Source organism: Geotrypetes seraphini, chromosome 2 (assembly GCF_902459505.1).
Source record: "Geotrypetes seraphini chromosome 2, aGeoSer1.1, whole genome shotgun sequence".
Classification (NCBI taxonomy): domain Eukaryota; kingdom Metazoa; phylum Chordata; class Amphibia; order Gymnophiona; family Dermophiidae; genus Geotrypetes; species Geotrypetes seraphini.
Window position 1 is genome coordinate 120,253,827 of NC_047085.1, and position 15,185 is coordinate 120,269,011.

The following is a 15,185-nucleotide window of genomic DNA, read 5'->3' on the forward strand; positions in this document are numbered from 1 at the left end:
TAAAATACAAATTAGAATAATAGACTTAAACAGAAAGCATTTACAATATAATGCAGAAAAGAAAACATCAGTTTAAAATTGGGGAAGCATTGTTGACAATTTAAAAAGAGCTGTTAAATGCCGGCCAGACAGGCAATAAAATACCAGCATAGGAAGGCAGAGTGAGCGACCCAAATTTTTCCTGTCGTCTCAGCAATCTGTGTTACAAGAAAAAAAAACCCCACAATTTGAAGTGTCTGTATACAAATGCTTGAAGCCAAAAAAATAAAATAGGAGAGTTAGAGTATATAGCACTGAATGACGAGGTAGATATAATAGACATCTCAGAGACCTGGCAGAAGGAAGACAATCAATGGGACATTGTATTACCTGGGTGCAAATTATATCACAAGGATAGAGTAGATAAAATTGGATGGGGGTTGCGCTATATGTTAAAGAGGGAATTGAATCAAATAAAATAAACATTCTGCATGACATAGATAGCAGTGTGGAATCCATATGGATAGAAATTCCATGTGTGAAGGGAAGGAATATAAAGGTAGGGTTCTACTAATGTCCTCCGGGATAAAATGAGCAGACAGATGAAGAAATGTTTTCAGAGATTAGGAAAGCTGGAGAATTGGGCAACAGTATTATAATGGAGGAGAATAAACAGTAGAGTGCCGCAGGGATCTGTACTGAAACCTATGCTATTTAACTTATTTATAAACAATCTGGAAATTGGAACGACGAGTGAGGTGATTAAATTTGCAGATGACATTAAGCCGTTCAAAGTTGTTAAAATGCATGTGGATTGTGAAACATTGTAGGCAGACCTTAGAAAATTGGAAGACTTGGGCATCCAAGTGGCAAATGAAATTTAATGTGGACAAATGCAAAATGATGCATATTGTGAAGAATAACCCAAATCACAGTTACTGAATGCTAGGGTCCGATAGAGGGTTAGCTCCCAAGAAAAGGATCTGGGTGTCATTGTGGACAATATGATGAAACCTTCCACCCAGTGTGTGGTGGCGGCCAAAAAGCAAACAAGATGCTAAGAATTATTTAAAAAGGGATGGTAAGACTAAAGATATTATAATGACTCTGTATCGTTGCATTCAATTCTGGTCTCCTTATCTCAAGAAAGATATAGTGGCACTAGAAAAGGTTCAAAGAAAAGTGACCAAGATGATAAAGGGGATGAAACTCTATGAGGAAAGACTAAAAAGGTTAGGGCTCTTCAGCTTGGAAAAGAGAAAGCTAAGGGGGAGATATGATTGAAGTCTACAAAATCCTGAGTGGAGTAGAACGGGTACAAGTGGATCAATTTTTCACTCTGTCAAAAATTACAAAGACCAGGGGAAACTACAGAGAAATACTTTTAAAACCAATAAGAGGAAACATCCTCGTCCTCCTCGAGACCGATTCGAACTTCACCGACCTGTCTAAGAACATATCCTCTTGTATAATGAACCTACAATCCTGGGCCCACACTGTGCAAATGAAATTGAATGAGTCCAAAACAAGACTTCTTTGGCTCGGTCCAAAACTAGATCACCTACCCACCTCCATCCCACTACCCTCTGGCTCCTCTCTGCAGCTTGAGTTCTCGAGCAAGGTCTTGGGCATCATCATTGATTCCACATTGTGCTTAAATGACCACCTCCATTCCTTGGTAAAAAAAATGCTTTTTCAGCCTTCACATGCTGAGGAAAGTTAGATCCAGCTTCCATCAAAAACATTTTACCCTCCTTGTCCAATCCATCATCCTCTCCAGATTGGACTATTGCAACTCTATCTACTTAAGCCTAACTAAGAAAAACCTCCACAGACTCCAACGGATTCAGAATGCCGCGGCCAAGCTCATCTTCGCTAAAAGTAAATTTGACCATGTCTCCCCACTCCTGGCCAAGCTCCACTGGCTTCTGATAATCGCCAGGGTCCACTATAAATGTGCCTGTTTAACTTTCAAAATCCTATATGGTATCCTCCCTCCCTTTATCCCTCTTTCTTGGAATTCCTCAAACCCTAATACCACCAGATCCTCCCACAAATTAAAACTATCCTTCCCCTCGCTAAAAGGCATTTCCCACACAGGAAAGCTAGGGACCTCCCTCCACTTCAAAATCACTGAGCTCTGGAACAACCTTACCTCCCCTCTTCGGAACTTGAGCTCTCTCCAAGTTTTCCGCAAACATCTGAAAACCTGGCTTTTCTCAAAAAATGTAAGTCTCCCTCCAACTTAGGAATCAAGGAAACTCTTATATCTTGGCATCCCAAGTCCTGTAAATTTTCTTCACACTTCTACCTCTAACCCTCTGTTGTAATTCCTTCCTATTTCTCCTACTGTAAACCGCGTCAAGCTCTACGAACGTGGAGATGATGCGGTATACAAACCTAAGGATTAGATTAGATTAGATTAGGAAACATTTTTTTCACTCAGAGAATAGTTAAGCTCTGGAACGCATTTCCAGAGGTTGTGGTAAAAGCAGATAACGTAGCTGGTTTTAGGAAAGGTTTGGACAAGTTCCTGGAGGAAAAGTCCATAGTCTATTATTAAGACATGGGGGAAGCCTCTGCTTGCTCTGGATCGTTAGCATGGAATGTTGCTACTCTTTGAGTTTTGGCCAGTTCTAGTGACCTGGATTGGCCACTGTGAGAATGGACTACTGGGCTTGATGGAACATTGGTCTTACCCAGTAAGGCCATTCTAATGTCGCTTTTGGAACCTTGGGGTTGAGGGCAGGCTCTTCTGTCCCTCTCTAGCTATTACAATTGCTTTGGTACGTCATCTAGCATATGGAATCCGGAAGGGATGGAACAGAATGGAAGATTAGGTTTTTACCTTCGATAATCTTCTTTCTGTTAGTCCCTGTAGGATTCCATACAATCCACCTTCTCTGTGTACACTCAGTACACTTTGTGTTCACTCAGTACACTCTGTGTACACTCAGTAGTTTGGAATAGCCTGCTTCTTTCTGCCTCAGTTATTCTCCGTACAGATTTTCCAGCCAGTTGCCAGATCCTGTGGGCAGTTTTCTGTGAGTATGCACATTGCTGAAGGCTCTTTCTTGGGGTGTTCATTGCACACAACAGGTTAGTTCTCTGTTTTTCTCAGTTACCTTTGTGCCTGTTTATTAATTGTTTATGTTTTGCTGGGGATCTTCCCCCATACCCCCTCTTGTCATGGATTTGTTCAGGTATGTTTGTTTATTTTTTATTTAAAACATGTCTCACTCGCTATATCCTTCAATTCTATGCAAGTTACAAAATACATACATAATTTAAAACAACAAACAACCAAATAGACAATAAACAACACTTAAAATAAAGCTCAATATTGACTGTGATCTACTAATACAATATTAATGACAAACCTAAAAATACAGTAATTCTTCCCATCATCACTGCATCTCATCTCATCTCATCTCACCTCTCCTAGATGCCTGAATAATGTCGCTCAAACAATACCGTTTTAAGCAATTTCCTAAAAGTTATCAATGAGATAGCCCTTTTCACTTCCAATGGCAGGGCATTCCAGCGACGATGGTACGCTAATTTTACTTTTTTCAGTGATGGAACTTCTAATTGAAGTTGTTCATCTGAACACGGTGGCCTGCATGGCTGATATGAGATGAGCAAATTACTCAACAGTACCGGCTGTTGTGTCTATCTCAACTTAAAGATCAAGCTCAACACTTTAAACTCAATTTGCTTAGTCACAGGCAGCCAATGAAGCTGAAAAAGTATAGGTATGATGTGTTCAAATTTTGAACCCATAATTAAACATATATGTGTATGGTCTTATGATCTTATACTGGATAAAGATTTGCCTAGGACTGTCTGTGACCCATCCAGTGCAACCACCCCATCTAAGATAGAGCAAGAGAAAGGTCAACCACTGCATGTTGGAAAATTTGGTTCCTGCCAGTGATTACCTTTTTATTAGGAGTCAAGGATACCCATAGTGTGAGGAGTGAGGGATCTTCTGTGTGGAGATGTGGTGGAGTAGTTGAAGTTCCTTCCTCTTAAGTGCAGGTTTCACTGGTGGTGCTGAGTCCTGGTGAAATGTATGGTGTTGTGGATGGGAGAAGGGAGGGAGAGTTCCTTCCTGGTTTTGTCACTGCTCTCAGTCGCTACGCTAAGGAACGTGCCTTTGGCTTGTGCCTTAAATGAGTCCTCTCCGGATGGGATGTTGGGGGATAGAGTGAGTCTCCCATACTGGCCCGACACTGTTCTCCCCAATGCATGTGGACTGAGTTGGGGCAGTTCCCATTGGTAGTGGAGCTGCTGTGGTCGTGATTTAAAAAAAATAGTGCCTCTTCCTATGGGACATCAGGGGGTGGAGCGAGTCTCCCACACTGGCCCGATTCTGTTCTCCCCAGCACCTGTGGTCTGAGTTGGAGCAACTCCCAGTGGTAGTGTAGCTTCCCTAATCGTGATTTAAAAAATGGCACCTTTACGGATGGGTGTGGTGAATCTCCCACGTCGGACCAATGCTGTTTTCCTTGGTTCATGTGGACTGAGCTGAGGCAGCTCCCAGTGGTAGTGGAGCTGCCCTGATCATGATTCAAAAAATGACATCTCTATGGATGGGACATCGGGGGCAGAACGAGTCTCTCACTGTGGCCCAATGTTGTTCTCCCCATCATCTGTGGATTGAGTTGGGGCTTCTCCCAGTGGTAGTGAAGCTGCTCAGATTGTGATTCAAAAAATGGTACCTCTTTTGGATGGGATGTCGGAGGGGAAGAGCGAGTCTTCCATGCTGGCCCAACGCTGTTCTCAGTGCCTGTGGGCTGAGTTGGGATAGTTCCCAGTGGTAGTGGAGCTGCCCTGATCGTGATTTTTTTTAAAAAAGGTTACACTATTGCCTAAACTGACTTTGCTGATAGAGCAGTGTACTGAACTTTTTCCAAGTGGGACAATCTGAGCAATCACTTCTGGTCTCTTCCATTCACTACGGTCACTTCCAATCACATGGGTCCCTGGGGACTCTCCAGTCACTCTAAATAAGGTCTCCTTGCTCTTGGCTATGCTTTGGTCACTCATGGTCAGGCTTACCAGGGATTAGGCAGTGGCCAGCATTCATCTCCCTGAGGGTTGCCTGAGTCCGGATTTGTTGGCTTACCGAAGGTTAGGCCGTAGAGAATGACACGGGGAAAAAATCTGTCCCCGTCACCGCCCCATCACCGGCCCACCATCCTCTGCACCGCCCCGTCACCGCCGTTCCCTTCACCGCCCCGTCATCGTCACCGCCATCCCTTTCACCGCCCCGTCACCGCCACTGCCATCCCATTCACCGCCCCGTCACCGTCCCCGCTGCATCCATATAAGCCTTAGTACTGTAATATTTAGCTTATTCCTTTCTTATAAATCAAAGTTCCTGCTGCTGAACTAGAGAAAGAGATGTTCAGCTGGCAGGGCTTTGTTTATAAATTTTTATCAACACAACTAATATACTATTTTATCCTAAAGCAAAAAATAAATAAATAAATATAATTTTTTTTTCTACCTTTGTTGTCTGGTTTCTGCTTTCCACATCTTCTCATTGAATTCCTTCCATCCACTGTGTGTCTTCTCTCTGCGTCTTCCATTTGCTGTTACTGTGCCTCTCCCTTAACCCCCCCCCCCAATTGGTCTAGCACCCATCTTCTTCCCTCCGCTCCCGCATAGTCTGGCATCTGTCTTCTTCCCACTCTGTCTTCCACATTTCCCTTGGGGGTCTGTTCCTCTCCACCCTCCTTCAATGTCTGTTCTATTCCTTTCCACCACCACCCTTCCCTCCCTCCTTTACCATCTGTTCCTTTCTACTACCCTTCAGCTCCTCTCGCGTGGCCTATCTACCTTCCTTCCTCTTATTTTCATGGCACGTTACAATGTAATTTGTGCAAGCCACTGGAGCCTGCAAGCTCGGTCCCTGTCCCATCCCCACAAACCATCTCGCTTCTGTGCTCCTATTTTCTCCATTTCTAATATCTCCCCTATGTATCTGTTATTGCCCCCCCTGTGTCCATATACCATCCCCACGGCATGTCCCCTTTATGTCTCTGTCCCTATGCCCCATGCACATAATTTTCTCCTCTTTCTGTTACCTTCCTGTGTCCAGATTTCCCCTATCTTCCTCTTCCATACCAGTGTGTCTCTTCTTTTCAACCCCATCTAGCTTTTTTCCCTCTTTCTTCCCCCCCCCCCCTGCTTCTAGCATCTGGCTCACCTGCCAGTCCTTCCCTTTCTTTCCTGCTGTGGGTTTTTCTTTCCGACTTCATCCCCTTGGCCCAGAATCCTTTTCCCTTTCACTCCCTCCTTCCAATTTGAGCCGGGAACACTAGCGATCGCACGGTCCCCGCAGCCACTACCTGCCTGCCCAATCGATCCTAGTGTTTAGCCAGCTCTCTCCCTTCTCCTCACCTTAGTTTATAGGTTTTCTTTTTCGGCGACCTGCACGCTTTCCCAAAGAGCCGCGCACGCGCGGCTGCTCAGTGTTCAATCTTCTGCTCTGCTGCAACTTCCTGTTTCCGGTTGCGTCAGAGCAGAAGATCGAAACTGAGCAGCAGCGGGTGCGCGGCTCTCTGATAGCGTGCGGGTCGCCGAAAGAGAAAATCTACAAACTAAGGTGAGGAGAAGGGAGAGAGCTGGCTAAACACTAGAATCGATTGGGCAGGCGGGTGTGAGCTGCGGGGACAAGACCATTCACCGCCCCGAGGGCGGTGAATGGCCTTGTCCCCATCGCCGCAGCGACTGCTAGTTTTCTTCCCCGTTTTCGGCAGGTGACCCGCGGCTAAAATGCGGTGGCCGCGGGTAAACCGCCACCGTGTCATTCTCTATTAGGCCGTAGCCAACTTGCCACCCCTTGATGGTCACCTGAGAGCTCCTGACATCATGAAACTAAGCAATGGAATAATCTTCCGATAGAATCGAATGGAATCATTGGGAGCCATGAGCTTTTTCTTACTCTTTTTTGAAAAGCTTTAACATGCTATTTTCAATGTTTTTATGATGATATAAATTCTTAACTGCTTGGTATTTGTTGTAAATATTTATCTATAAATGGTTTTATGGATTTATGATTTGTTATTCACCTAGAATCAACAGATGACAGTGCAGACTATAAATCACAAAAACAGAATAGAATACATTTTCTAAATACTTAAAAAAAATAATCCAAAAATAACAGTGAAATCTTTGTTAGGTCTTTGTATAATATTTTACTCCAAAATGTTGTACTCTTGAGAGCACTGAATCTGTTTTGCTGAAATAACTCACCTGTACACAGAGGATGCTGTAATGATTAAAAGCAGGTTATGTTTTTAAAAAAATTATCATCATATTCCTATTCATATTCCTATTCAAAATGGGTACCAGTACATTTAACATCAATTTAAAATACAATTTGCATATTATTCAAGGTCTGTGAGATTTCAGTTTTTAAATTTAAAGAAGCCGTCACAATGTAAGTCTTTTATTATATTTTTCAGTTGGATCCAAGAATCATTCAGCAGTTTTTGACAGAAGGTCGACAAACTGTTGCCAAGCTTGATAATCAGAACATGAAAGCTATCAAGGGACTTGAGGACAGGCTTTATGCACTGGACCAGATGATTGCTAGTTGTAGCAGACTGGTAAATGAACAAAAAGAACTTGCTCAGGTAATTTTATTAACAACATTTAGTGTCTGCTGTCTAACATATCTTAGATATTGCAAGAAATGTTGCTTATGTTGTAAGACATAAAAACAACCACCACAACTATAATGTAACACAGCAGTGAAAGCTGAGAAGGACAGTGTAGCATGTTAGCTTCAAAAGACCTTTATTTTTAATGGTCACACAAGGAAAAACAATCCAAATAAACTTATAGCAAGCCTGACTTGGCCAAGTTTCTGTGAAACCAACTACTTCAGGAGCAGTGATTCATAAAAGCATCAATGGTCATTTAAACCAGTGTTTCTCAACTCGGTCCTGGCGTACCCCCTTGCCAGTCAGATTTTCAGGATATCCACAATGAATATGCATAAACTTGATTTGCATATACTGTCTCCATTATATGCAAATTTCTTCCATACATATTCATTGTGGATATCCTGAAAATCTGACTAGCAAGGGGGTACTCCAGGACCGAGTTGAGAAATACTGATTTAAGCATTCTAAAAGAAGGTTCACAAAGGAATATTTCTTTTCTGAACAATGAGAGATCATTGTTGTATCCATCTTTCCTTCCTTAATGTGGCTGTTGTGTTCTTACAACTTAGCATGATGCCTTCATTTTGATTTTTGAAGTATATTAGTGACCACAAGGGCACTAAACTATATAGATAAAATTTGTTGAGTTGCAATCTGAAATATTCTTAGCATAAAACATTCCTTGCTCACTAGATGTGTGAATTTGTTAGTCACAATAGATTGTGGGTAAACAATGTATCTCCTATATCTGAAATAATCTCTCTTTCTTGACTGTAAATGGTACCTTTACAGATGTATGCTAAAAGACACCAACTTATCTTTCAAATTTTTGACTCTGCTGTATGTAACAGTGTTATTGTTCATATTTTTTCCAAAATCCATAAATCTTTAATAAATCCCCCTGGAAGGTATATGATTTCAGTGATCAGATACATTCTAGAGTCATTGTCTTTGTTTATGGATGTCTTGCATATTCCATCCTATATAAGAGATTTCCTTCTCAAGCACATCAAATTATCCGAGAGTACAATGGTTAGGTCGGACAAAGAGATAGCTGATCAGTTCTTTGCTTCTGATTTGTCACCCATGGTGGAAGATACTGATAATTTCCTGTCCATGATACTTACTGTGACTTTTACAGATAATGATATGACAAGTTTGAATAAACCACTCACTTGAAAAGAAGTTGAAGCAGCAGTAATTCCTTGAATTCCAACAAAGTGGCAGGCATGGAAGGATACCCAGTGGAATTTCATAAAACTTTCATCAATATTCTGTCTCCTAAATTGTTAGAGCTCTATAAATCTTTGCAAATGCAACCAACAGTGGATTCTAGCTTTGTTGAGGCATTGGTAGTTATATTTCCCAAACTAGACAGGGATCCAACTGAAATTAAGAACTATAGTCTTATATAATTAATACACATAGAATCTGTGCTAAAATTTTGGTGATGAGATTAAATGTTTTGACTTACATTACATATAAGAAATAAATTACATTACATTACATTACATTACATGTGGACCAGATAGGCTTCACCCGAAACAGACTCTCCTACTTCAATACTTCTTTGGAACGACCTTACTACCCCGCTGCGGAACCTGGGCTCCCTCCAATTATTCTGCAAGCAACTGAAAACCTGGCTTTTCACTAAAATGTAATTCTATCCTCCCTTACTCTTCTCTTCTATATATAAGTTCATGTAAACCTTTTTTTTTACCATCTCTTCCTATATTTTAAGTTCTTGTAAACCGTGCTGAGCTCCACATCCGTGGAGATGATGCGGTATATAAACTTAAAGTTTAGTTTAGTTTAATACCAGACTTTTACTGCATACTCTGCACGCAGCAAAGCACTCCACCTCTCCTATGGCTGCTTTCTTCTTGGATGTAGAGAAAGCTTGACTGTGTTGAGTGGTTGTACCTTTTTAAAGTGCTAGATTGATTTGGCTTTGGGGAAGCTTTCACCAGGATAGCATATAAACTGTATGAAGCCCCCACAGCGCAGTTGCGGATCAACTCAGGGTTCTCCGCCAGCTTTACTCTATATTTGAGCACCACTGAAACAAAAAACGAAAGGGTACTACTCTAAGTAGATCAGCAAATCACACACTGTTCTCAATTTTAGATAACCTAACGAACATGAACAAGATCATAAATGGCGACAAGTCCTCTATTCCAACAGCCTCAGAACTAGCTAACTATTTTAAAACAAAGATTCAATCTACATGAGACCAGCTAGACCCACTGCAACAAAAACCACCTATGGAAATACCAGCAGACAGATCTTGGAATGATTTTGGAAAGATTAAATTCAAAGTCACAAAAGGCTTCTCCTAAAATACTCCAAAACAGCGTCGACACATGCACACCTCATCTGATCAAAGCAGTCATCCCAACAACTATAGGAAAAATAACCCAGTGGCTCAACAGTCGTCTATAAACTGGCCTTTTCCCCAAATCAGGAGGAGGAATTATCTTAATGCCCATTCCCAAGAACCCAAAACTCAGCCCCTCTGATGTGACCAATTATCAGCCAATATTTATTCCCCTATTTATCAAAATGATGGAAGGATGTGTCACAGAACAACTCGAATGCTATTTACAACACTTCAATATCCTCCACCCTTCACAATCAGGATTCGGGAAAAATCACAGCACTGAAATGGTGCTCGCAGCACTAGTAACATATGGCAAAGAATTAGTAAGCAAGGGTCACATCACAATCATAATCCAATTTGACCTAAGCAGTGCATTTGATCTAGTAGACTTCGATCAAATGTCCAAGATCTTCAGTTATTTCTGATTTAGTGGGCTAGTCCTCTCTAAGTTTCCAAGTTTATTTATATTTTGATATACTGACCATCTACGTGTATCTGGTTGGTTTACAAAGCTAAAAATATAAAATTTTAAAATAAAAGAATAGTAGGGTAAAAGCAAAATTGAGACAAAGACATTGACACAAATAGAAACAAGAGGAGTTTGGGGTGGGGAAGGTTAATAATCACATCGTAAAAAATAAAAGTAAGGGGAGCTAAGGGAGGGTAAAAAAAACAGCAAGGAAGGGGGGGGGGTCGCTTCTTTAAAGCAGTTCTCATGAAAGTATACTGAAGTTGGAGAAAATATTTTATCTTGTGCTTTGGTATTTGTACTGAAACAAAAAGGTTTTAAGTTTGGTTTTGAATTTATCAAGAGAGTTTCCTGATTCCAAGGCTTCCTAATCACTCAGCTCTATGCTGTACATGAGGATCATGAACTTTCTGACATCTTGCACCCTCCCAGCGGGGTCCCCCAACGATCCCCACTTTCACTATCAGTGTTCAACCTTCTTTTTAACATTTTTATAAACAATATTGCTCCAGGACTGTCGGGTAAGATTTGCCTCTTTGCGGATGATACCAAAATCATGAAGAATAACATGAAGAAAGACCCGCAAAGCTTAAAGAATGGTCTGAAATTTGGCAACTAAATTTAATGCTAAGAAATGCAAAAACCCGAGGGAACGGTACAGTTTAGGGGGTGAAGAAGTTAAGTGCATGATAGAAGAGCAGGACTTGGATGTGATTGTATGTAACGATCTTAAAGTGGCCAAACAGGTTGAAAAGGTGACAGCGAAAGCTAGAAGGATGCTAGGGTGCATAGGGAGAGGTATAGTTAGTAGGAAAAAGGAGGCATTGATGCTCCTGTATAAAGACTCTGGTGAGACCTCATTTAGAATATTGTGTAGAACTCTGGAGGCCGCACATTCATAAAGATATAAAAAGGATGGAGTCGGTCCAGAGGAAGGCTACTAAAATGGTACGTGGTCTTCATCATAAGGCGTATGGGGACAGACTTAAAGATCTCAATCTGTATACTTTGGAGAAAAGGCAGGAGAGGGGAGATATGATAGAGACGTTTGAAAGGGAGCTCTGGAATGAGATGGCATAGGATGAAGTTAAGAGGCGATAGGCTCTGGAGTAATCTAAGAAAATACATTTTTACAGAAAAGGTAGTAGATGCATGGAACAGTCTCCCAGTAGAGGTGGTGGAGACTGTGTCTGATTTCAAGAAAGCCTGGGATTTCTTAGAGAGGAAGAGATAATGGTTATTGCGGATGGGCAGACTGATTGGGCAATTTGGCCTTTATCTGCCATCACATTTCTATGTAATTGTTTGTATTCTTTGAATACTTTTCAATAAAAATTTTGAGGTTAAAAAAAGTGGTGTCCACATTTGACAATTTATCCACTGTTGCTGAAAAAAAAAATCCATTTAAGAAGATAAACAAGTAAACGTTGTCTCCATTCAGATAATAATCAACCATAAATCTTTTAAAGGTAACCTTTTATTGACCCTCTCCAGAATTAGATTGTCGCGAATCTTTCAAGAGTTCAGATTGACTGAAAATTATGGCATCTTTAGAAAATACTATGAAAACTTTGCTTTTTCCAAAGGCATTTAACCAGGGAAAGTATACTGCTATTTTAAAGTGTAGCAAGCCTTTTTGTTGTTGTGATAATGTGTTTTTGTAATATTTTGTCAGTTTATGTGTTATGTGTAGAACAGTGGATAGTATGAGTAATAAATATTTTTAATAAGTGAAATTACTACAGACAGCTTAGTTCTATCTGGCTATAGTAATTCCAAAGGTGTTGAAGCATTAAATTTTGGTACCTCCAATATACAAGAACTATCAGTTGATTGAGATTAGGGATTTATATGTTCTAAGGAGCTCAAAGAAATTCCAACTAGAGACACCACTGATGGTGCAGAGATCCCCAACACCCTCACAAGAAGTAAATGTATATCAATAGGGTCTGCCATAACTAAAGTTAATCTTGGCTTTCTCTTCCCCAAGATGACACTCGGTTCAGTTTAATTCAAATAGAGGAACAAAGCACCAAGAAAACAAAATAAAAAAATTATACTTTCCGGTGCTCCAAGGATTCTCATTCTCTCTACCTTGGAGAGGGTGAACAACCTGTCTATATCTTTCAAATTCTTACTATTTTCTCTTCCTATGATTCATTAAATCCTATCAAATATTGAAATGTTTCTATCAGAGCTCCCCATTTCCCTTCTTTCCTCGAGCTATTACATTTTTAGTGTTTATGTTTCTGGTCCTCATAACATTTTGTAGCCTTTCTCTGGACTGTTTTCAGTTCTTTCAGAATGGACTGTTCTATAGGGGTGGCTGAATGGGTGAGGACCCTGCTAGACAAGGAACCTGCTATCCCATCCCAGCTGTTATTTCATCCTAGACTTGCTGGACTATTCTGATAGGCTGGTAGGAAAATCACTTTCACATATTCATTTTGTTATGCTTTTAGACTGATATTTTTCATAGAGAGGGAAAATGCTTGAGTAGCTGATTGTAAAAACCGCTTAGATAACCTTGGCGGTATATAAAATCCTAATAAACTTTTACCCTTTATGGATATTGGAATAGCAGTGGAAAAGGCTTACACCAAAAGACTTATTAAATGGTTACATTGATGTAATTAATAACTGTGTCTATTTATGACTGTGTATTGTTTTATTCTTCTGTAGGGATTTTTAGCCAATCAGAAGAGAGCTGAAAACTTGAAAGATCCTTCTGTGCTACCTGATTTGTGTTTGAGTCATGCAAATCAATTGATGATCATGTTGGCTAACCACAGAAAACTATTGGATATCAAGCAAAAATGTACTACTGCCAAACAGGAGCTTGCAAATAATTTACAAGTGAGGTTAAAGTAAGTGATCATTTTATTGATTTCAGAGCTAGTGTGATAATACAAATTTTTCTGTAATAAAGTGGTTATTACCCTAATTTGAACTTAATTTTTTTTTCTATCTTGTTGACTGCTTGCTGTTTCAAGAGTCTTAGAAATATAGGTCTGTATATGTGGTTTTCAAATTTTAATCGGGTTTTATGAATTGCATAGCATAAACTTTGCTACACATAGAGGTATTCCTACTTGAAAATCAGTTACTGAGCTAATTATAGTTGGTGACCCCAGGATCCTGCAATTCCATGTCCCTGAGTGAAACAGCATAATTTGCCTCTTGTCTTATAATTTTGTAGCCCTCTGAACAGTGAGGAAACCTAAAGCTCCCCACTGTGTAATTCAGTTTTCTGAGTGAAGCTACCTGCAAGATTCATTTTGTCTCATCCTGGACTACTAACCTGCATGCTGATTGGCTCCCTAAAAGGCTATCAGCATAGCCAGCCAGCAGTTGAATCAGTAGGAGCACAAGCATAGACTAGTTTAAATAGAGAAATAGTGTTCTCTCCAGACCCATTACTATATTGCACTGCCATTTAGTAGTGAACAAAATTTCCTGTGCTTGTAATTTGCACTTATTCCAGCTGATGATTTGATACAGTAAGTTGTGTTACTGTTTATTGCAGAAGTTTACTCTTGATTTTCTTACACTGATCTTACTCCTGAAGCAGTATGAAATATGCTTATTTTCCCATGCTAAAACCATGCATTTAAGGACAGTGAATCTTTGTCTCTTAAGGGCTTGCATAAAGATGCAGTGGGAACTAAAATGTCATTTGAGTGAGTTGTTGCACTTTACTCAAGATCCCTAGTGGCCCAAGTAAGACTTTCTTACTACCCAACCTAAAAAAAATATTCTTTGGTGGTCCACATGAACCATGCTGCGGTAGACACCCTAAGTTCCCCCTGACCCAACAAAAATAGTTTATCCTTAGACAAGCAGGGAGCATAGTCTCACAAATGGGGTGACGTCATTCATGGAACCTGAGCACGCACAGTGAAAAGTGTAGTGTCACTTTAAGTTTTAGCAAGGTTTCTAGACTGCCTTCAGTGCACATGCGCGAGTGTTTTCCCACCCGACGCTAACTCATGAGGTCATCAGTTTTCCTCAGAATGAAGAAGACATATCTCTTGTTTCTTCATCGAGTTGCATTCCCAATTATATTTTTTAAAAACTTTTTCAAGTTCTTCTCTCTATACTTGTCTTTTCAGAAAAGTAGAAACATAAAAATAAAAGATAACTTTGAAGTTTCTTCAAACTTCGTTCGAAGTTCAATGACCTTCACAATCCCATCCTTAATTCCTATGGTGATCATCGATGGATTTTTGGCCTTGTTTCTACTCTACCCAGGTCTATAGATTGCCAGAAGATAAACACTACTGATTAATGTCAAAGTTGTTGTTCTTTTGTTTCTCTCTTTTGACATATAGGTCTGGAGTCAAACTTTCAGTGACTGGGACTTGCCGATACTGGTAGACATCAATACTACCATCTACTTGCATCGGTGGCATATTAGCATTGACTCTGGTTGATGCATGCCATTCTGTACCGATGTTTATTCCATACCTTCATCGGTGACATATTAGCATCGCGTCTATTTGATGCATGCCTCTGACAATTACATAATTATCCATGACATCCTACCTAGGAGCTACAAGATCACCCCCTCTCCAGAAACTTCAAAAGAGGTGGTGGAATAGCCATAATTCTTAAAGACCACTTTAACTTCCAAGTAATTGACTCCATATCAACTGAAGACCTAGAAATTCTCAAT

At 40.3% G+C, this 15,185-nt stretch overlaps 1 protein-coding gene across 6 annotated transcripts in view; it reads left to right on the forward strand.

Annotated features, from left to right (window-relative positions):
- Nucleotides 1-15,185, forward strand: part of RB1CC1 (RB1 inducible coiled-coil 1) — a 325,791-nt gene that overhangs the window by 152,093 nt on the left and 158,513 nt on the right. For all 6 annotated transcript variants that reach the window (XM_033933671.1, XM_033933675.1, XM_033933676.1 and 3 more), the window contains 2 exons: nucleotides 7,458-7,628; nucleotides 13,193-13,377. In XM_033933671.1, coding sequence (XP_033789562.1) covers nucleotides 7,458-7,628; nucleotides 13,193-13,377 — 356 coding nt within the window. The remainder of the gene's footprint in view (nucleotides 1-7,457; nucleotides 7,629-13,192; nucleotides 13,378-15,185) is intronic.